The sequence below is a fragment of the Cyanistes caeruleus genome, chromosome 4, assembly GCF_971803275.1.
Source record: "Cyanistes caeruleus chromosome 4, bCyaCae1.hap1.1, whole genome shotgun sequence".
Classification (NCBI taxonomy): domain Eukaryota; kingdom Metazoa; phylum Chordata; class Aves; order Passeriformes; family Paridae; genus Cyanistes; species Cyanistes caeruleus.
Window position 1 is genome coordinate 50,803,634 of NC_141704.1, and position 23,294 is coordinate 50,826,927.

General features: G+C 34.6%; 1 protein-coding gene and 1 long non-coding RNA gene across 6 annotated transcripts in view; both read right to left on the minus strand.

Moving 5' to 3' along the window:
• Positions 1 to 23,294, minus strand: part of LOC147653637 (uncharacterized) — a 689,274-nt gene that overhangs the window by 42,874 nt on the left and 623,106 nt on the right. The gene's annotated exons all lie outside the window — the stretch shown is intronic.
• The window catches only part of SLC16A7 (solute carrier family 16 member 7), a 75,387-nt gene continuing 71,899 nt past the window's right edge, over positions 19,807 to 23,294 (minus strand). For all 5 annotated transcript variants that reach the window (XM_086884620.1, XM_086884622.1, XM_086884621.1 and 2 more), the window contains exon 5: positions 19,807 to 22,639. In XM_086884620.1, the coding sequence (XP_086740746.1) occupies positions 22,368 to 22,639 (272 nt within the window). In that variant the 3' untranslated portion in view covers positions 19,807 to 22,367. The remainder of the gene's footprint in view (positions 22,640 to 23,294) is intronic.

Here is a 23,294-nt window from a genome sequence, read left to right on the forward strand (position 1 = left end):
ATTGCCTTTGGCAGGGAAGGTTTAATATAAAACTACAGAATTTTTTTCTCATCTACTGCCTGTAGGACAAGGTTCCAACATCTCAGCAATTACACAGGAGAGAGATAAAACATTCTTAGTCGCTAGACAGCCTTTCTGCTGGAAGTTTAGGAGCTTTCTTAGCATGCAGAACTTTGAATTCTAGTTTCCCCTGGAATGCTGAACCAAAGTATCTCTCTCATTAACAACCCTTTAGGTAATAAGAGAAGTATAAGCAAAACCCTGAACTTCTTGTACCATTGCCATAAAAAACCAACCAACTAACCAACCAAATAAATAAATAAATAAAAATTAAAAAAACACATACAAAAAACCAGACCAAACGGAAAAAACTTCAAAACCAACCAAAAAAAACCCCTCCAGAAACCTGAACAACAACAAAACCAAACAACCAAACTAGAAAACCAGCAGATAAATTCCAAGTAGCAATCCTCTGACTCTCAGTCTCCAGTTTCTAAGCAGTAGTTTTAATACTTGAGATACAGATCAGTAGCCTGATGAGTAGCTCAAAGTCCAGTCATAACTCTGGAAAGGAAAAATAGTTTAAAGGCACAGTAACTGCCTGTTTAACTTGAAGGCACCTAAGCATTTAATTGGATCTACTCTATGAAGATATTTACAGGACAATCTTCTAACATGTAACTATCTCTGTTTACATGTAAAGGACAAAAACAGCAGAACAAAAAATTAGTACTACCTTAACAAATAGGTTGCTCAAGTTATTATCCTTTACTATTTTGAGAAAATTATTTTTCTTTTCCATTTCATTCAGCACCCAGTGAATATAATTTCATGCTTTGACTCAAAGGAAAAATGTTATTTAATAACTGCCTGTACTAATTCCTGGATCATGCATATTTTCCTTGATAGTCTCCAGATGGAATGCTTTCACCTTTCTGTTCATCCACATGTTACTTATAAGATCTGACAGGATCACAATACACAGTAATATGCCTGCAGGGCACATAAATAAACGTTTAACACCTACAAAAAGAATTTATTTTTCATTGTAGCACTTAATTTTACAAATGCAAGTCAGAAGATGCTGCAGACACTCCATAGCACAAAAATGAAGTCCTACTCACATGATAGAGCTTAATATTCTCTCAAACTGGAAAAACAGTCCTGAGGCCAGGGCAAGAGCTCCTGCCTCTGACTGGGGCATTGGGGTCTGCCCATCATGGCATTTCTGTGCTGTTTCTTGGTCAAAAATAGGCTCTTTCCCCATGAGGTTAACATGAGCAGGGTCTGCAGAAGCACTTGAAGAATGGTGGTACGAGACCTCCATTTTTCTTCCACTCCTTCAAACTGAGGAAGGTACAATTATAGGTGAATCTGTAAAGGTTTAGGACTTTCTTTTTTCACAGATTTGAGATCTCATTATCATTCCACAAGTCAATTTGGCTTACAAGTACAGATATATCTGTGCCCTACCCTTTACAAACAGTCTTCTTAGATTAGTTAAAAGAAGAAATACAGTTTGTAAATGTAATATTCTTTTCCTGTCTTCAAAGTAATTTTATCAATCTTGTCAAACACAACTAGTGAGACTGCATTTCTCAAAGTAAATCAATATTTTATATTTTGGAGTGTACACGGAACCCTGCTGGGACAGAAAACAGTGCTCCTAGAAACACTAACATTCTTTTTTTGTCTCTATTTTATATTAGCCCATTCCTTGAAGTGTCAGATAAGAACAGATATTTTCAGATTTTTAGCTAGATTTTTTTTTTTTTTAATAAACTTTTCAATTCTGTCATATACATACTTTATCTATATGCCACAATGTATCCTAAAATGCTTTATGTTCTTATTAACACATGAAAACAAAAGCCTTTATATTCCTTTATATATGTATATGTCATTACATTGATCAAAAGTTTCAGGGGCTCACTGGGGTCAACAATAATTATTAAGAAGAGAGAGGAGAACAGTTAAAAACTCCACAAAAGAAATAAAAAGAAAAAACAATCTTGAAATAAAAATATAGAATTAAGATTGAGCAAATAGGTGAGAGAAGATGAATCATAAAGCAACAGCCATTTTTGTATAACTAGAGCTCACTAAAATTAAAGCAATAACCTTCTGCATCTGAATTGGTTGATCTTTAATAATTAGCTAATAAAAGGCATTTTCTACTGCAAATATTTTTGTGTAGATGTTGCTTAAGACTTTTGTTACAACAACATCCAAGATAATGTTCCATTATTCATACTAATCAAAAACAAAGGTAATCTCTCAAGGGATTATTTAGAAATACTCGTTTATTTTTAAATAAATAGTATAGTTCATTCACACGTTATTCGGTAATAATTTCAGATTTAATTATTTCTGATTATTACAAAGGGAAAGGAAATTGTACTTTGTAGGCACTTTGTAAACATTCCCTTAAGAAATACAAGGGTTAATTTATTACTTATATTTTTGTTTTGAATTGGATGAATTATGAGGGGTGATGCAAACACCAGAGATAGGAAACTCTTTTCAATTGTTAATGCAGAGAATTGAGTTCAGAACATGGATGGCAGTTATCCTTGTTCTATTTTCTCTAACCCCTCAACCCTTGCCCATACTGAAGTAATTTATATGTGCCAGTGATAAGTGAGAAAGAATTAGGAACCAGTGAAAATAAAAGTGGTTTTATTCCCTTTTAATTTGTAAATGTGGCTGAAGTAAATTTTGTGATTTGTCACTTATGATGTCCCATTCAAAAAGAAAAGAAAACACAAGCAAACAACAAATAACCACAGTATCTCCATACCAAATAAAACATCACTTACTGCTGAGAAAATCATTTCAGTGGGATAGAGGATGTAGAAAGAATTTTATAGCAGAAGATGCATAAGAATAAAGGGAGAAGAAAATTAGGAACTAGAAAAAAACCCCTTGCAACTAGAAAATTAAAAATCTTAAGTCCGATTTGAAGAGGTGTATATGAATAAATTCCTGTATTTTATGGGATTTATTTCACTATTGTCTTATACTTGATTCAGCAGAATCTGATTCTTAACAATGACCAGGAGGAAACAACAATTACCATCACTGCTCTCTCACATCTGAGATACTGTAGTAAGTACCAGCATATACTTGTAGAGTTTTAAAAATTAGGTTCAAAAATAAAGGAAAAAAGAAGTGACAGAAAATCATACCAACATGACTGGGAGAGGAGGAAGAATATTTTTAAACTGGAAAAGATTGAAAAAGTCACACAGATTTTGGTAATTTCTTTAGTGACAGAGACTTTAGTGGCAAGACATTTTGGTTTTCTTTCTGTTCCTCATCAAGCCTGACTCAATCTCGCACTTAGTAATCACATCTCTTTTTCAGAAAACAAAAGTGCATCATTGAAGTGAGACTCCAGGAGCCAATTAGGCAGATTAGTTTCAAGGATGCAGCAGTTCTCATTTATTGACCCTCGGATAGCATCACTAATGGTTTTATCTCTATATCATCAAGGTATTAGCTCACTTTCAGCTACTTTAGTTTTTAAAAATGTTAGGAACTTGATCAGCTCCCCCAGCTCAGTTGGAATATGTGGGTTGACTGTTGAGCTGTATCATCTGTTGCTCAGTTTAAAAAAAGGGGACAAAATCAGTGAAGTGGAGTGTCAGCTCAAAGTCCAGGTCTAAATGTTCCAAGCTGTGATTGCTTTAATTGGCTTTATCAACAGAAATTTTCTCTGTAAATAATGTATTGTTTATCTAACATAGAGACAGAAACACTGCCAGAAAATATACATCTTTTTCTCTTACTACATAAAAGTGATGAATGAATGCTAGCTTGATTTATTTTTTTTAAAGCTTTTCATTTCTGTATTTTAAATTCCCATATCATGTTATTTGTAATAAGATAAGGAATCTACAGCAATGCTTTTCCCTGGTTGTTATGGACAATATTAAGTTTTCTAACAAATAGTAGAACTTCAGTTTAATATTTCAACAGGAATAAGTCAGTATATCATCATAGCATACCATATCAGATCATATCACATATCATATATCATATTTTCTTCTTGGCCTGTTGAATATAAGTATTCAATCTAGTTAAGGTCAAGAAAAAACTAAGAACTGAAACATTATGATCTTCAATAAATACAGAGCAATGTGAAGGTTACTACATCATTTCCATTGTTACTAACATTATAGGGAAAAATAGTACTAGACCAAATTTCTGTTATCACATTTGTGCTGGTGATCACTGTATTATGAAATCCATTAGACAGTTCCTGAAAGGAGAAAAACAGTTCAGGAAGATTGTTCTTTGCAAAACATCATCAGGGTCAGGGTTCTGTGAAAAATAAATTTATGAACCTCAGCCTGACCTAGCCCTGCGCCAGGGGCAAACTGGGTTTATAATACTGAATTTTACTGCTGGATAAATAAACAGGTCTTAAAAGACTTTTTATTTTGATAAATTTGTTGGGTTTTTTTATGACTCACAAAAACAATTTTATGCATTTTTTAATGAAATCTGAAGAAAAACTAAATTTTGTAAAAAGGAAATTAAGTTGAAGGAAAGGGGGAGAGAGAGAGGGAGAGGGAGAAGGAGAAGGAGAGGGTTATGGAGAGGGATAGGGACAGGGATAGATATTTCACACTGTGCAGGAAGAAACAGGCATCTTGAAAAGTAAGTTACTTAGAGCTCTGAGGACAGCAGAAATCCTCTTCTAGAATTTATGACAACAAAGACACAAGTGACTTGGTGTGTTAAATGGCTGAGGTGGCAAATACAAGCAGTATACTAGTAGAGAGATATTTCCAAATAGTGTTAAACTAGTTCAGCTGCAGAATACATCCATAAATAACCATTAAGTTTATTGTTAATAGGGTTACAATGTCAGATTTTTCATGTAGCCAATGCATTTCTAGTGAAAATGTTCAGTTTAGTTACTGAGCACATGGGGATTAGGAGCTCCATTCCACTTTCTTGTAATGCTTTTCACGATGACTTCTTCAAATTTCATAAAACCTGTGCTGTAGACGTTGCTTTTTTTCTTGCTAGCTGGATGCAATTATTATGTAGAGAAAAAAAAATTAAAAATAAATACATTGTACTCGTGCTGTGCAGAATTATAGTGGAAGTGTTGATTTACATCAGACAAAGATCTGAGTTCTCAAATACCATTACTTAACCAAGCTATGAATACAGTTTTACTTGGATCTATATTTACTTAAAACATGTGTTCATCTTTTCTGTATATATTCAATCACTTTTACAGTTTAGGCATGACACATCAAATCCTCTTATTTTTTCCCAAATGATTTGTGACAAATTGACAGCTCTTTGCACCAGGCTTGTAGTGCTTTATATGATGCATGACTTAAACAGTGAGCCCCTCAAATGGTCAAATATCAGCTGATAAAGCTCTTTCATATAGTAGTCAAATCTCATTTAATTCTGGGAAGGTAATCTTAACTATTTCTTGCATTCTATCAGCAATTTTTCCCTCTCATAGTGTTGAATACAATACCTATGTTGAATACAAATATCTTTCATAAATAAGCCAAGAAACTTCATGGAAAATTTTTTGCCTCTGGAGTGGAAAGAAACTCTTTCTAAATGAGAGTCATGACTACATTTTCCATAATGCTGTGGAAACAAACAGACGATTGCTTCCTCTGCACAAGTATTTGCTGCAATGCAATGAGCAGCACACCAGAAGACCAATTTAACAGAGAGGGTCAGAAAGCTGTAGAGAGATATAAAATTGAAAATTCTCAGATCCTTAAATAAATAGTTCTTTCAGCACATTAACCTGGTCTTTGATGAGATTTTTTAATTATTTTTTAATGTATACAATTTGTTGTACTTCAGTGCACCTCTTGAAACTACTTTAAAAGATGTAGATTCCCAACTGGACTTCTTACAAGAAGACCTGCATCACTCTTTAAAGATTTGAAACTAAATTTCTATTCTCCTGAACTCGATTCTAAGCTGCAGTTTTGAAGTTTGAGAAGGCCAAAGATGTCTTTCTTTTCTTTTGTGAAACTATAGATTTCATGAACAGAGCAGCAAGTATGCTTTTTGACTACGGAACTTTGACAGCCAGAACATTTCAGGGCCATTTCTTTAATCTTCTAAGAAGATTCTCTTGATGACTCAGATTAAAAAGATAGATCTCATTTACTGGTCTGTCCAAGCAGATGAAGTTTCTGACACTTTCATATATGTTCTTTTTTAATAATCTTTCTAACAGAAGAACTTAAGTAGATGAAATATAAAATAGACAGTTAATTATGAATATAGAAAAACTGCCTGAATTAAATGAGGATTGTTCCCTATGAGCAGAAAAGCTTTAGAAGTTGAAATATGAAACTTTTTAAATGATTAATATTTTAAAATTGAAGGGAATCAAATGGGAACTCAGCTGAAAGTTACCTGGAGAGCTCCATAGAAAGCATATGTTTAGTATAGCAGATTCTTATGGAACTCTGTGCATATTTTCTAGGGAAAATGAAAGTGAAGAGATAAAAGCTGTATTCAGAATGGAGATTTTATATTATTTTGATTGGGATGAGAATTTTTTGGGTTAGTGTTGAGTGAACTTGACTGACTTTTTTTACAACCCTCTTTTCTTGAAATGTAAAGAGATCAGGAAAATAGCTCTATAAAGTATTTATTTTTTGAAGCAAATTAATTATTTTTTCCATTTGTATTTATTTTATATATATTTAGATATACATAATGTTCCTGGGGATTAATTTTAAAATTGCAATTCCCTGCAATCACAGTCAGTTTCCAGAACTGTTACCTGCGTAACAGCTGATAGATTTCAATGGTAAGATTTACCCAAAGAAAGTAGCTTCAAAACTACTCCTGACATCTTCAGCTGAGAGCCATCAACTCATTTCAGTTGAGTTGCAATCAAGCAAAAATACTATTGAACGACTCTGAAATTTCTAGAGTGTCACGAAGACTCTCCTTTTCATATGTATTTAGAAATTCAGTAAACCCAATGCTTTGGATGAACATCACAGTAGGCATGTTCATTCTTGCTCTGTACTAAAAGGTTAACTTTAGAAGGCCACAAACTGTCTTCTTAAAGATCTATTTCTTTCAACTCTTCAGTAATGCAATGGAAATCATATTGTAAATAAAAAGTGGCATTCAGAATTGCATCACAGCAGGCATAAACTCTGCCTTGAACCTGTAAGTCTCTGTCATACATTGCAACTGAAGGCAGGAGGCTAATTGTGATCTCCGTTAGTTCATAAAATGTTTCAGAAACACTATTGTTAACTGAATCAGACTGCTACACTTTACACTTCATAAATCAGACATTAACTAAGAAACAGAACTGATCTTGTCCTCTGTGGATTGCACTCCACAGAGTGCAATTTGCTTCCTTTCTCCTTCTTTTTATTTGCGTTTTTTAAATCAAGGCTTTGGACAAGAAGAGATTTGCTAATCCTGAGAGGACATTGTAGTGTATTTTCGCTGTAGTGTTCCAACATGCAACTCACAGGCACACGTGGCTTGGGAAAGCTGAAGCAACCACGGCATGTGTCTAGAAGACCTCCCCATTCTTTCTGCTCACATAATAGTCTTATTAACAAAGCTAGTTTGGAGTGCTGCTCATCAGTCCATAATCCTCTCACAAACACATTACTCAGAGTTGCTTTCAGGAAGATGCAAATAGCAAAAATAATGTGGTTTGGAGAGCTATTTTTCTTGATGATGTAGATCAGACAGGCTTAAGGATAGCAGAACAGAGATGGTGTGGATGATACATAAACAGAAATAATCTGTTTCCCTGTTTTTAGGTAATCTGTTTCTCTATTTTGAAGCAAGTGGCTACTGTGACATAAATATTTCACTGAGTGACTACAACATAATATGCTGTACCTGTTGAGCAGTAGCAAAATCATATTGCAGTAAGAATACTACTCAGCAGTAATCATGTATTTTCAGTTAGAGACCATTTTGAGAGACACAACAGTGCAATTTAGAAAGTCCCTGTTAAAGAAAAATGTGAGAGAAGAGCTAGCTGGGTAAAGAGCAGCTTCTAGACTCCACTTACCAGCTTTTAGCTTAGATATTACTCACATATTAATGGGAAAGCAGAGATTTTCCCCTTTATTGTTGCATCTTGTCTTGAGACTAGGAACTATGGAAGAACATGGTCTATCTTGTGAAATGGAGGAAAATATGGAAAGAAAGAACATCAGTTTAGCAGCATATGGCCTTTTTTTCAACCACTGGCAACAAAAAAAATGTGTTGTCTTTGTTTCAGCACAGCAGCTAGAAGTGCTGCAGGGAGTAGGAGGCTGTATGGACCTTCCTTTTGCTCCACATCCTCTACAGGTAGAGCAACCAGATGATTCAGATACTTGTTTTCATAGTAGAAAAGGAGATATGGTGACTGTTAAGTAACTTTTCAGGAAGATTAGGTGCTGCTTGTGAAATTGGTGATTGATTTGTATTTTTAGCATCAGAGAATATAGTATGCTTTTTAGCATCTAATCCATTAGCACTGTTAGAAATGCCCATATCTATGCTTTACTATAGCAATAAACCCCAGTAAAAATAATAAAAAAAAAAAGCAGATTAATAGAGAAATGTCTTTAAATTTATATGAATTTTTCTTAACCATGAAGTCTTTTTCAGGCCAGACATGTTAGAAAGTGAGTTACTGTTTTGTACTCTTTCTTCAAGGATGCTAGCAATTTCCTGCTGAGAACTTATTGTCTGCAATTCTGTAACATATGAAAGTGGTTCTTTAGCTGCTAAAAGGTGATGTGGAAAGCAGTATGTGTCCTGAGAACATAAAAATATTAGTAATTGCTGATATTCATAGACTTTACCTTTCTTTATTGAGGTGTCTAGCCCTGACTCCTTGTATACTTTGAAACGTAGGAAAATAGGTCCAGAAAGTTGCTTGGAAATTTCCCATAAAAAGTCATAGTACAGGTGTGAAAAAAATTTAAAGTATCTTGCATTTTAATTCCTTTTTATTTATACTATGATTATATTCAAAAGGACAATTTTCTAAAGGTATAAGCTTTCCTCTGAAGTCTGTATTAAAAAACAAACAAACAAGCAAACAAAAAAACTTTTGTAATCTTGTTGAAACTTGTTTTTTGTTACTTGCACCCAGCCTAAGGTACTTCCAGCATGTGACTACCAAGAATTTTCCCAGTCACATGTGTTGGTCAAAAGGTTTTGACCAAGAATGTATTTTTCCATAAAGTGACCGAACATTTCTTAGCAGAGAAACCCTCCTAGGGACAGGAACCCTGGCGTGCAAGAATCTATTCACAAAATCCTTTTAATGATTCATGTAAGTTTTTTCCTGTTTTTGGTAAAATATACCAGAAAGAGAATTCCCCAGATTAAAAACCTTACCTTTTCCCTGTCTATTATGTTTACTTACACTTAAGCTTACAAAGGCCAAAGAAAGAACCACACAAACTATTTAGCCTAAAAGTTTTGTGATCATCCCTTGGCAGTGTTTGGAGCAGAGTGAGGAAAAGTCTGGACTGTGTTTAAAACAGATAGTTCTTGATGTAACCCAGTGAGACAAGCCCCTGACCTGAGCACCTTGCAGCACTGAAGCAAGGCATTGCTTAGCCATGTATTGTGGATGCTTAGTTGTATTCTGGAGAATGTGCAAAAAGTGTGAGGCCAGCAATTTCCACTTCAGGCTCTACAGTCAGCTCTCTCCACAGCACTGCAGGGAAGGTGAGAGAAAGGTTGTCCTGGAGGCTTCTCAGTGACTGTTGCTTCGATAAACAGAAAACACGTTGCTGACTCTGAGGACACAGGTGTGGGAATAAGTCATTAACAGATACACAGAAAGGGGCTGGAAATGGCTTCAGGGTGTTTCATGCTTGTTCTTGATGCCCTACATCAACTGAAGAACTTAAAACAGTTCTCTGGTTGCAAGCTCCTGTTAGTGTCGTTCTTAAGGACAATTAAGTATATCACATTTTCAATACCTAGGACTGCATACTTCTGCCAACAGCCCACTTGCAACCCTTTGCCAGATGCACTGAATCTCCAGGTTGCTGCTGCTGCTGTTACAAAGACAGAGCTTAAGAATGAGGTTTTAATATCTTTTCCTTGATTAATTTTAAGAGAAAAATCTCGCTTTAATAAACTTGAGTGGAACCCAGAATTAAGACTATTTAATGACACTGTTACTTGTGGGAATAACATTGCCAGAAAGATTAACTGTCCTAGAAAATAATTGCTACTTTGAGGCATTATTTCTCATTTTCAGTAACTTTTTGTATCCAGACCAAACTTCTATGCCTCTGGGTTTGTGGATGGGAAGAAAAATACCTAGTTCTGTGAGGCAGTCATTTTCCATTAGAAGTGTGGCCTGGCAGCCAGGAGAGCCAACCGTGTCCTGGAGTGCATCAGGCACAGCATCACCATCTGGGCAAGTCCTGCTTTGCTCTGCCCTGGTGTGGCCTCACCTTCAATATTGTGTGCAGTTTTGGGTGCTACAATATGAGGATGTAAAGCTATTGGAGAGTGTCCAAAGAAGGACAACAAAGCTGGTGCACTGTCAGGGCAGGGAGCTTTGAGTAGAGGCTGAGGTCATTTGGTCTGTTCAGCCTGGAGAGCAGGAGCTGGAGAGCTCACTGCAGTCTGCAACTTCCTTGTGAGGGGCAGAGGGGGGGCAGGCACTGATCTCTTCTCTGTGGTGAACAGGGACAGGACCTAGAGAAATGGCTTGAGGTTGTCAGGGGATGCTTACGTTGGATATTAAAAAAAGATTCTTTACCCAAAGGGTGGCTGGGCACAGGAACCGGCTTCCCAGGGAAGTGATTATGGCACCAAGCCTGACAGATTTTAAGAATCATTTGGACAACACTGTCAGGCACATGGTGTGGGATGTCTTTTCCAGGGCTTGAACTCAGTGAGTTGGATTTGATGATCCTTGTGGGTCCCTTTGTGAAATCGCACCTCAAACAAATACAATAAATTCAATGTCAATGTAAACACAAAACAAATTACTATGGATTTTATTAATACCCAACAACAAAGCCTTTCATTATTTGCAGTGGACATCAGCTGAGTAAAAAGAAATAGATTATCAATGCCAGTCTACTTCCAATGTATTTGCTGTGAAACACCATTCCATGGGGGATTTTTGATGTACAGGTACTAGCAATTACTTTTACTGGTGTTCCTTCATGTTGCATAAAATATTTGATGTTGGAAGACATATAGTCCAGATAGTAGAGAGTTATTATGCAAACTGGAACAAAAGATGGCTCACTTCTGTGGCAGTAAAAGATGTGAACAGGTACAAAACTCAGTCCTGAATCCTCAGCAGTCTTAGAAGACAGAATCATGGGATCATTAATGTCGGGCAGAACTGAATCTGTCTCTCAATATGTCTGGTGAATAATGTGATCATGGCTAAATTCTGTTGTTTTATAAATTGAATCCATTTTTCCTTTTGTGTCTATTTTGAAGGTTCAAAATGAAATGGAAAAGCTTTGTTTTGTAATTAAGGCAAATAAGCACTTTTTCTGTGAGGGAAAAAACCCTCTTCAGTTCATCCTCAACCATTTTCCCCCAATTATTCAGTTCAATGATTGAACTGAAAAATTATAGTGCCTAACTGCTATTCATTTATCATTCAGGCCAAACTGAAATTGCAGTTATTAATCAAAGTATATTACGATGGTTGGCAAAATGAATCACTATTCCTCCAAAATAAACTCTTTGTAAGTGAAAACTGATACATCTATGATATATCAAAAATTTATGCCATTTCTTTTGGTACCTAGCTACAGCTCTAGGGTTCTACAGGACCATTTCTGAAAATATTCATTTTGTGGAAAATACAAGCACAAACAAGTTAGGAATATCTGAACTAGATTGTCTAAGATAAATGTTTTCTTTTAGTATTCAGTTAAAACTTAGTTTAAAAGAAAGCTTTGAGAGTTTTGTTGTGTTTGCATAACACATTTTCCTAAATATTTCACATGAATTTTGTGCTGAGAATTTAATGCCATATAAAAGTTTAATTAAATGCTCGTGTAGTTTGTAGGTCTTCATGAACTTTGATGGGGATGATAAAAATGAAACAGATTGTGCTGATGAACTTCTGCTTGTCTTAAATTAAGAAACACGTAAAGCAGCATTAGCAAATTTTCCATTCCAATTTCATTGATGTTATAGTGCTTAAATAGGCTGCAGACATTTCCAGCTTATGAAAAATGATATGAATGGGAAGTAGGAACAGCCGTAAGAACTAATTTGAACTCTATAAACCCTATATAGTTGATACACAAGGCATGAAAACTATTCTGGTTTTATACACAGTTTTTTATATATATATAAACATATATTGCTTGATTAACTATATTTATACAATTTCCAGGGGAAAAAGAATTATAATTCTGTAAAAAAGAAACATATAAAAGAAATAAAATTCATCTGTGTTTTTAACAAAACAAAATAAATCCTTTCATAGATATTACTCTTAAAAACACTCAAATTAAAATTGACAATTTCCAGGCAATAGAAGCTAATTCATTCTTAAATTGAAATAATATGTTCATGATTTTGGGGTGATATCTGCAAATGCTGAGCAGTATCTCCTCCAGGCATGCATTTTGATTCATTTTTTATTTATGGAGGCTTCACAATTTCCAAGAAATTTCTCAGAGGTGCTTTTTATCATATAAGGTCAAAACAGTTAGAAAAGAAGATAAGATTTTTTGGGGGCTTCTTTGTTTGTTTGTTTTGGTGGTGGGTTTTTTTTGGGTTTTTTTGTTTTGTTTTTATATTACTTACCCTTGTTGTTGGGAGATTTTACTACTGAGACGGTTTGTGTTCAAAGTGTTCACTCCTTCTGTCACATCCCCCCAAAAACTCTCCTCCTCTCCCTGAGCATCAGGGTGTCTGTGCAAACCTGGCCTCAGCAGATGGGCCTGTGGGCTGTGGCCTCCCCCCACCACAAACCCAGGCAGAGATGATTTTCAGCACAGCTGCTGAGTTTGGCTTCTTCTCCCTCAGCCTTGTTTCCTTCTCCTTAGACCTGAGATATTTGGACAAAAGTACCACCTTCATCTTATCTCCAGTTCCCATCAGAGTCCAAATTCCTGTCAGGAGGCATGTTTGGGGAGGGGTGGCCTTCAGTGGTCAGTAGTGGATAAAAGTACTTCAATGATCTCAACAATGTTTAAACCATTAATCATTTTCAGTCTCTCACATTTGCATGACCAGTATCAGTGAAAAAGTTAGGAGGAGAAGAACATATGAAAGAAGGGAAGTAACTTAATTACCTTCTAGGCCCATTTACTCTAAATTTTGACAAAATCCCAGAAAAGAAAATAATCTAAGATGAATAATAGTTTTGACAAGTTACTTTAAATTCTCATATATTAAGGTGAAATATTGATTTGAGGTAATTTTCAAATAATACAGGAAATCCGTGATTATAAAATTTTAAACTGAATTCAAGACAGTACAGTTCCAGATGTTTAAAGATCCATTTGTGCTGATTGATAAATGTGCATAAAATGTCCTTAAAATATCAATCTGACTCAGTGTTTCTGGATTTTGTCCAGGTGCATCATCTTTTTTTTATATCTTTTGAGAAAAAAACAGTGAAATTTTGGATTAAGTCAAGAGTTCCATTGTACAGAAAAACCAGGAAGGTATCATGATAGTCAAAAATAGAACAGATTCATATTCTCATATATAAGTTTTGAGGTAAGAACATCAATATGTTATATAATAGGATCCTATAAGAAGTTTCCATGACAAAAAGAGGTGCTCAACGAGTGTATATATTTTAACCAAGACAGTTTGATGTCTCTGAGCACAGGTAATTAGAAGTCACCTAATGAAACGGAGCTACTTATTCGACCAGTGAATCACAATCACCAATTATATGTCTCTTGTTAATGCACTATATATATCATTTAACTTTCTTTGACTTATGATTCAGACTTTATATTTCAAAAACAATGCTGGTACCTCTGATCTCTAGGGCACAGACTGAGGTCTCCATTTATCTTGGCACTGCACTATCAAAATATAAAACCTCAGTAATAGGAATGATTTTTCTGAAATCAGTATCTCTTTCTCAGCAATGAATTTTAGTCATGAATTTAGATTCAGTGAGGCAACATATCCTTAGGCATGTGGTATCAGATGTGTCTTTGAGCAGGGGTAAATATCCTATCTTGTTCGTTGTTTCAAAGGGACAATTTTACAAGTCTATATTTTTAACTTATTTTTTATTCTTTTGCTTCGTCAATGCCTGAAAATGGATTTTTATAACTATTAAAACAGTCAGATATGCAACTATTGCAAGGATCCATTATCTAAACAATATCTAGACATATTTTGGTAGCTGAATCAAAACTTTTGTATCATGAAGATTATAATTCATTGAAAATAGATTTTACAGTTATTAGAAATCTAACAACTATTTGCTTTGATAAAGTTATTTCTTTCTTATTCAATCGTTCATCTTTTACATCTTTGTTTCCTAGTAGCTTACTGTGCATCTGTATAAAAGTGTGTCGATAGTATGCAAAGGTGCATCTTAGTATTGTCTCTAACATCCCTTGTAATATCTTCATTTTAAATATCCAATCACATTCCATAAATAAACAGCAATTTAACTGTGGCAAGCAATCCTAGACTGAAGTCAATTGACAAAAACATAGGAACAGATAACATTCAGAGGATTTTCAAAGTAAGACTTATCTACATACACTATTTCAAGATGTGGATAAATTCCGCTTCTGTAGCAAAATGAGTATTGGTGATTAAGGAATAACATTCCATCTACATGGAATATAGGAACACATCCCAGTCCAAGTAACGCGGAAAAAAATCCCTGGTGTCCAGATGGTGTTTGAGTTATGTGTGAGAATAAATCCTAATATGGCAAAATTTGGAATAGCAAGGGGTTGGTACAATGTTCTGCTACTGGAAGTATCTTTTCTTCACAGGAAATCTTGAAGTTCTGTTTCTGTATGCAATGAGAAGTGATTTTGAGATCTTTGCTACAACTGAATAGTGAATCAATCTAAATATCTATGAATATTTACACACTCTGAAGATGTAAATAATTTACTATTAAGGAGCCTAAGAAAATAGAATTTACATCCTTTCAGAAACTTTACATGGAAATTTTATTTTCATTTTTCTTTTTTTCTCTCAATTGCTTACTATACACAATTTTCATTGTAATTTCCCATAAATATATATGGACAAACTTGACATATTACATAGTAGTACAAGCCTGGAATAGAAGTTAAGGAACAAAAATGCATTTAAATACAATTTAATGCAATGCATAAGCATTTTACAGGGTTAATATACATTATGAACAATGAATTTTGTCAGGTCAAAAAAAAAAAAGGATTTGGCATCTATAAAGAGAATGTTATAATTTGCTCATATCTCTTTGGAACATAAATAGCACCTCTAGCTAATAAATGATTGTCAAAAAAAAAAAAAATCAAGCCAATATATTCAAGTAAAAACCATACAGTATTGCAAAATACAGAAACGAAGAAACAACTTTATTAGTCAACAACAATGGTTACTGCATGTTTAATTATTGCATAGCAATACCAGGTTCTGTTGATCAACTGCAGATATGGTGAACTTTCCAAGTAGGCTGTAAGTGGAAAATGCAGCTGTATCACTCTTCAAGGAAAGGAATTTATGTCAGTGATTTATGTACCACTCCGAAAAATCTCCCAGTATTTTAAGGTAAACTTTAAGGTAAAACGTTTTAAAGAGTGAGAGCCAATTGTGGATTTTTCATGGGCTTGCCTACTTGCAGACAAATTAAAACCCCCAAAACCTGTAAAAGGTATGACACATTGTCAGTGTTTTTAGTGAATAGTGTTCTGGACAATTTCAGATAATAATCTAACAGGAATATTGTTTACAGGCGCTTGAATAGCCTCACTTTCCATACTTGTTCCCAGAACATCATGTCCACCAATACTTTGTGTGAGCTGGTCATACATATCACATTATATGGAAACTCAGTATGTTGGCTGCAGTCTGTTCAGAGATCATTTAGCTAATATTTCCACAGCAATGACACCCCACCAACAAGTTCGCCAACAATGTAGGATTTGCCGTTTACCTCAATGAACATTCTCAGTGATCTTAGGCTGCTTTGAACTGAGTCATGGTTGGAAACCAGTGTTATGTAATACTGCATCTTTTTGAATGAAGTTCTACTATAAATAAATCTAGCAGATACTGAAAAATAACATATGCTTTTACAGAAAAGCTTCAGATTTTTCTGTCATTTGTGGAAGTTTTTTATTTGCTTACAATTATGTTTCATTTATCAGGCACAATATGCAATTTACTCTAAAACATTATATATATTTTATATATACATAAATATATATAATATATATAAATTAGAGTTTTATATATAGGGGAATACATATATACACAAATACCACACCTGCATATATATTCCCTTATATATGTCCATATATACATTCACAGAAGACATAAACCATTTTTTCTGGAAATAAGAAAAATGAAGGTTATAAACTGCTCAAAGAATTCTTGGAAGGAAATTGATAATTTCCTTTGGGGTTAACAGACTTATTTGGATATTTATTTAAATATATCCTTTGTATTTTATAATCTACATTCAGAGTGTATGGTGGGATTTTTTAAAATTTATTTACACAGACTATTAAAATAACACATATTGTGCGTTAATTTAGGGACTGATTCATTAGGAATATTATGCAGGCATAACAAATTTGCCAGTTGTAGTAAATCCTGCCTTTGCTGCATTATATCTGACAGTCCTGAGATTTGGAATGGAGAAAATAAGGCTGAAATCTCCACTGAAGCCACATCACCTCCAATGTCTGATAAAGCTCTTTGATTGGTATTTTTATGTTGGCTTTAGTGGACTTTGCACTAGGTCCTAGAAGGCAAGAATGGTTTGAAGAATATCTTTGAAAGAACAATCATCTCTGGTTTTATAAAGAGCATATGAAGAATAATCATCATTCCTTGGCCCCAATCGAATATTTTGTGACTACTTCCTTCAACTGCCCCACAAAAGGAAAAGCTTTTATATGCTTTAACACTTTTTTTAAGCCTTAAATTTCTAAATGAGAAACACCATTTTCTTTTTTTCATGGATGCAAAATATTCTGTAATAATTTTTAAAACTGGATATGGTAACTTTGTTAATTTTCCTAGTTCAGAAATTGCAAGAAAACAAAAAAGAAAAGCGGGCCAGCATCTCACAGAAAGATCAATAGACTTTGGATATCTAAATGACACATTTAGTTTTTATACCAGATTAGTGATGCAAAAACTTCACAGGTATGTATTGAGAATAAAGATACGCCAACTGATACAAATGTGTGCTCATAGATATGCACTGTCTTGAAAACAGAAGTGTAAGCAGCTTTAAATTTCTGGGAGATGTTCTAATAGTCTGTACAGGTTTTACCATAATGCATTTTGTTAACTCTATTGTTCCAGGGTTGTGCAAGTCTCCAAACTTCAACTGAGAGGTAGATGATAAGAAAAAATTTGAACTGCAAAACTACAACATGCAAATTATGTTGAAATCAAACAGCAATGCTTATGCAAATTCTGATCAAAAATGTGATAGTACATGCAAACAATTTCATTATATATATCTATATTTGCACAAATATCAGAAGTGCACTCACCCTGAAAAAAATCCAAACAGCCTTGTTAAAACTGGTAAGCCATCTCTGAAAATAATTATTTTAAAACTCCTTTAATATTCCTCTCTGTGAGTAGAAAAATAGTCATCTATAGAGAAACTAACAAAAATTGCCAGATTCAATTTTGTTACAGGCAAAATTGCCAGTATCATTTATAGCATGTTCATCTATAAAAGTGGTGACTGGCTTTGTTTAGTGAAATCCTGATTGCAGTTCAAAATCTGGCTGCATGTGGCATCTGTAACTTATGTGTTCCAGTAATATCTCTGTACTAATATTCACAACCAGATGCAAAAGAAGCAAGTGTAGTGTTGCATTTGACAACATGCCAAATGTGTTATTGCAGGAAAAACAACAAGAAAGGATTAAAGATAAATCACTACATACCCAGTCCAAATTTTTTGTTTTACATGAAAATCAAGTATGGGGTGGTGGAGGTGGGAAATGTTTAAAAGGAATGAGAATTTTCTGTGAGGAACAATCATGTACACGTTGCCAAATGTTTTTTCAGCATAGTGGATGATGATATGCAACATGACCATTAAAATTCATGTGAATATTGAACCAATGTCAGTGAAATTGCTGCCATTCACTTCAGCAGTAAGTAAAGCTGAACTTCCTCTCAATAAGGACAGCGTCACTTAAAAAATATTTGAAGATGAAGTAAGATTTTCCCTAGCTCTGTCAAAACAGCTCACAAAACTCCTGAAATAAAAGCATTATAGTCTTTCATATAAAAAGATGTTTTTCTGAACTTCATAGAAATACAGAACTAACAGCAATTGCAACCACAGTTCAATGGGGAGAGAAGGGTGCGGTGAAATTTTGATACGTTCCTGAAATAGTACTGAGAATTATTAGTGAGGAGTATTTCTCTGGAGTTGGAAAGGGCAATACAGGAGAATTCTCCAGCTAATAGAGTATATGACATAAAAAACCCAAAAGAGAGAGAAGTATCTGGATATGTACTTTAAAACAACTTGAAATTTAATCCTGATATTAAATTGGGGGAAATATTATTGATGCTATCCACCTTCCTGCTAGTTTTTAAATTTTGGCATTATTTTTTTTCTAGAAGAGAAAAAGGGAAATCAGATTTAGCAATAATTAGCAGAGAAATTGAAAGAGTGAAGTATACATGAGTATAAATAAGACGAATTAAGGATTTGCTTGCACTGGCTGAGATTACTGATTCCTAGAGCACATAAGAGATGCATGTGCTAGGAAGCTTGAGTACATTGCTTCATCACTGATCAGGGGCATGTCTTATGACCCTTCAGTTGTTCAAACTGAGGGTGAGGTAATTAAGAGAACCCAGAGCAATTTAGAGAGATTATGTATATACCCAGGTCTAATCTCGAAAGCAGAAACGTAGTGATGAAATGACTTACAGTACAAATTACAGGTCAGTGCAAGTAAGAGTCATATTCAGGAGTTTGAAGGGAAGTTATACTCATTTTGCTACTTTGATGCTCAGAATACAGTTGATTCAAGGCAATTTATTATTATCATTACTTTTAGAAATGAGAGCTACCTATACTAGGAAATTGCCCCTTTAGGACCTGTTATTTGGAAGACACAGGTTTTTAATTCGAGGCAGTTTTTGCATAGATGGGATTCCAATTTTCTTCACTCATCTATGGGTTTTAACTTCTTTAATATTCAGTAGTATCAAGAGTATGCTGATAGGTTTCATTTTGTTTCTATCATTAAGAGAAAGAGTAATGAAAGAGGTGTAAGGAAATGTTTAACTTGACTCTTCTTACTTTATATTGCTCTAGTTGCCTGACACATCATTTTGCCTTATGGGATTAAAAACTGCACATTGGTGAGCGGTGGTAAAGCAGCCCTTGCACTCCTATTATCTTTTAACATAATTGACCAGAGATGTAAGAGTAGCATCTCTGTAGAGTGTTTATAGAAATTTTTATTTCCTCTGAGATAGTAACATAATTTTTGCTAGAGGTGGTCAGGTGTGTCTATGGCTCGAGGAACTTCTTTTTTCCCTTATTTCCTATGCCATGTTGTTTTGTATTCTGAGATCCTGCACAGAACAGGCAAGTTGCCTGCATATTTCCTGAGAGACTTTTTTTTTTATCATCATCTTTCTGAATCCTTTATTTACTCAACAGCAACTTTTAGTCAGCCTTCAGTCAAAAGTTGACAGTTCTTGTCTTCTACCCTGTATTCCTAATCATGTTGCTTTTTTGCAAAGACATAATAAGCACCTACAATTTTACCTCAGACATTTTGGTTCAGCTCTTCTATTAATCTCTTTTCAAATAATCTCTGCCTTTCTATCGGTGGCTGTCAAGAGCAGTGATATTCCTGATGACTACTCTTCAGCTGAAATTTCAGTTCGTTTTACACAATCCAGTATATATAACTGATAACCCTCACTGTGTGAAAGCTTAGTGTCTATGAAGCTCATCACTTTCTGGCTACGGGCACGCAAGGCCATCACAGACCCTGGAATTCACTCAGTACGTTTGTTCAGCCAAAAAGAGAGCAATGCTTTCATGTCATGGGGTGCTGGTAAGGCTAAGGTTCAGAGGAAGGTGCAATGCATTTATTTCCTCTCTGAACCTGGGGGTTGGCAGAAGAACTGTAATTTTACTGGGACTGAAGCATTCCTCTTTATACAGTACATGGCTCAAATCTGAATGTGCAACGCATATTTTCTCCCAAAACTCTGAAATGCATGTATTTTGTTTCTGATGCTCCTAAAAATTTACAGGATTTGTTGGAGAAGTTTGGTTTTCCTGAATATAGCTAGGTAAAAAGTAGGTATTAAATTCTGTACCATGCTGAGAGTAGATTAATGATATTTCTCCCCAAAAGAGTGATGAGAAAATTAAACAATTCAGCAGTACTGTGGAACTTTATAAACTGATAATCCAGCAAAACAGAAGCAAGCACTATCAACATTTTTAGAAAAAAAAAAAATAATATTGAACATAATAATATTAAGAAATAACTTTCTTAAAAGCCCTCTTGTATCTACTAGATTTTACTATTGATTTTTAGATTTTGTTATTGGCACTTCAAAGGGTGTTTATCACAGTTAGCTTTCTGTCCAATATATTTCCATTTTTTGAGATTTAGAAGAGGACTAAAATGAATAATTTTCTTTTCCTGGAATTGAGTGTAGGTGTATCCTGCATAAACAGTGCATACATGTTTTATGAATCAGACCCTTAATTTTCACAATTTTTGAGGCATTTATAAGCATCCCTCCAAAATGAATAGCACCTTTCCTTACCTAGAAATAAAACAGAAATAATTTCACATATTATCTTCAGAAGTTTGCACTTTTAACTTTCAAACAAAATACTAAAATATTTCTATAAAGTCAAATTGTAGATTTATGCTTTCTTTTGTCTAAAGGAAGAGGAACAATTGTGTGCATTTTAATTTATATGACAGTCTGCATGAAATTGTAGACACAAGACTAAACATCCTGCATAAAACTGATGTGTCAATACAAAGCTTCCAGACTGGCATTGTCAAGGTGCCTTGCAGCATTTTGCTCAAAGCAGCACTACAAAAATAAAAAGAAGTAGCCTTTCACTAAATTCCTGGGAAAGGGAAGGGGAACTGGTATGAAGCTACCTGTCTGCAAAGATCTGAAGTTAGATCTTAAATCTCCTCTCAGGAAACCATCAAACAACTAACGACTTGTCAATAAAGCCAAGCATCTACTTTGAAGTCATTGTCATGAAACTCATTAAGGCCACAAAAGCCAAGGGTTAGTATCCTTTTGACATCAGCAGATTATGAATCTAGTCCCTTTAGGAAAATGGCTTCACATTCTGATCCAGATCCTTCAGCTACACAGAAATACACAGTCAAACAAACTGATTGCCGCTCTTGCTAGAAATATAAATCTCGGGTTTAAACCTTTTATGTACAGGCAGATTTTAGCGTAGTTTGAATTAGCAAAGTGTGAACGTACTTTGAATTCAAATATATATGTTGAAATACTACGTAATCAGCTATCACTGGAAGAAACTACTTCTGGAGTATATTATAAATCAGCTTTTTATTGTGTTTTAGAGATGTGTTCACCAATTATTTATCTCCTAAACTTAATTTTTTATATCCATAATTGCTTATGCAGACATATTTTTCATCTAGTGGGCATACAAAAGAGAAGAATGTTTCAGTGTGCTTCAGTCAGGTATTGTGTCTCTTTTGAAACAAACCTTCGACTTTATGTTCTCTTTAATATTGGTGCTAAGTAGAGTTTGGGCAGATTATTTCAGTAGATTTTAACCACATTGTAAAGATGAATGCAAGTATCTTCCCAAATAAGAGTAGGAGATACTTTTGCATTAGATATACTTCTGAAACAAAACTGTTTGTCATTGGAAGGCTTTATAGCCTGGTTTATCTGACTCTTGCTTGTCCAGAGTCAAAATTTAATGGATTCATTTGCATTGAGTCACTACCTCTGTAATGGTAATTTTGTATTGCTGAAACAAATAAACTGTAGATAGTAATTTAGCTTAGAGTCTTGCCATAGGGCAAAAATCTGTTCCCATCCAATATTGTGACTGATCATTATTACCACAAAACCTGGCCTGTGTCTTGAAGACATATTCCTAATGGAAGTCATAAATGTTGCCTTCTGAGCTATATTTCAGATTAAATATTGGTTTCTCTTTCTGACGGATCTTCAAGAGCTTTATCAGCTCTGCTGGAAGCATCTTCATTCTCATTGTTTGTTAATGGTTCTGCTTCCTTTGGGTCAGCATTCTTCTGTGCTTTCTGCTTCTCATCTTCTAATTTCTTTTCTTTTGCCAAAAGCCTGTAGTTGATGGCATTGCCAATGAACAACCAGATACTGGCCACAGTCACAATCACTCCGCAGACAAAATACATGTACTGGTATTCACCAGTGACATCTACTAGCCAACCTGAAATACAAAGATAAGAGGAGAGAAAAAGAGTATTTAGGCTAGGATACCAAATACAATCCACATCTTTCCCATGGAGAAATATCTATATATTTTTTGGTTTTGAAGTTGGAGCAGAAAGGCATTTTCAACATGTTAAAGTTGTCTAACATAGACAGTGGAACGCTATAAAAAAACCCTGAATTAGTCAAGATAGCAACTGCCATTGAAGACACTGACAATAATAAAGTATTGAAGAGCAAAGTAAGTAAAGCTTAATGAATAATGGCAGAAAGTTTTTCAGTTCTTTTATTTTCATTCTTTCATTGCCTTATTATTTTATTCACCTCCTAATTGTGTTTCCTATTGTTTGGAGTGACAGTCTGACACTCACTGAGACTGCATAAACACAATAGAATGAAGAGGTATGTGCCTTTTTAGGCTGCTGTCTCTGTGCATCAGCTGCCTGCTTTTCACATTTACTTTCCTGTGACTGGTGAAAGAGATAGAAAGGCTTGTCCCTTCAGCCATCATGCTCAACTGCTGAGTTTTAAACTCTGAGCCCTGTACCTAAAACTTACATTCAGCTCTTTGAGATTAAATCTCTTTATGACAAGAAGAGTAAAATATAACAGTTCTTCCCATTTATGAAACATTCCTTCCAAATTTTCCCATC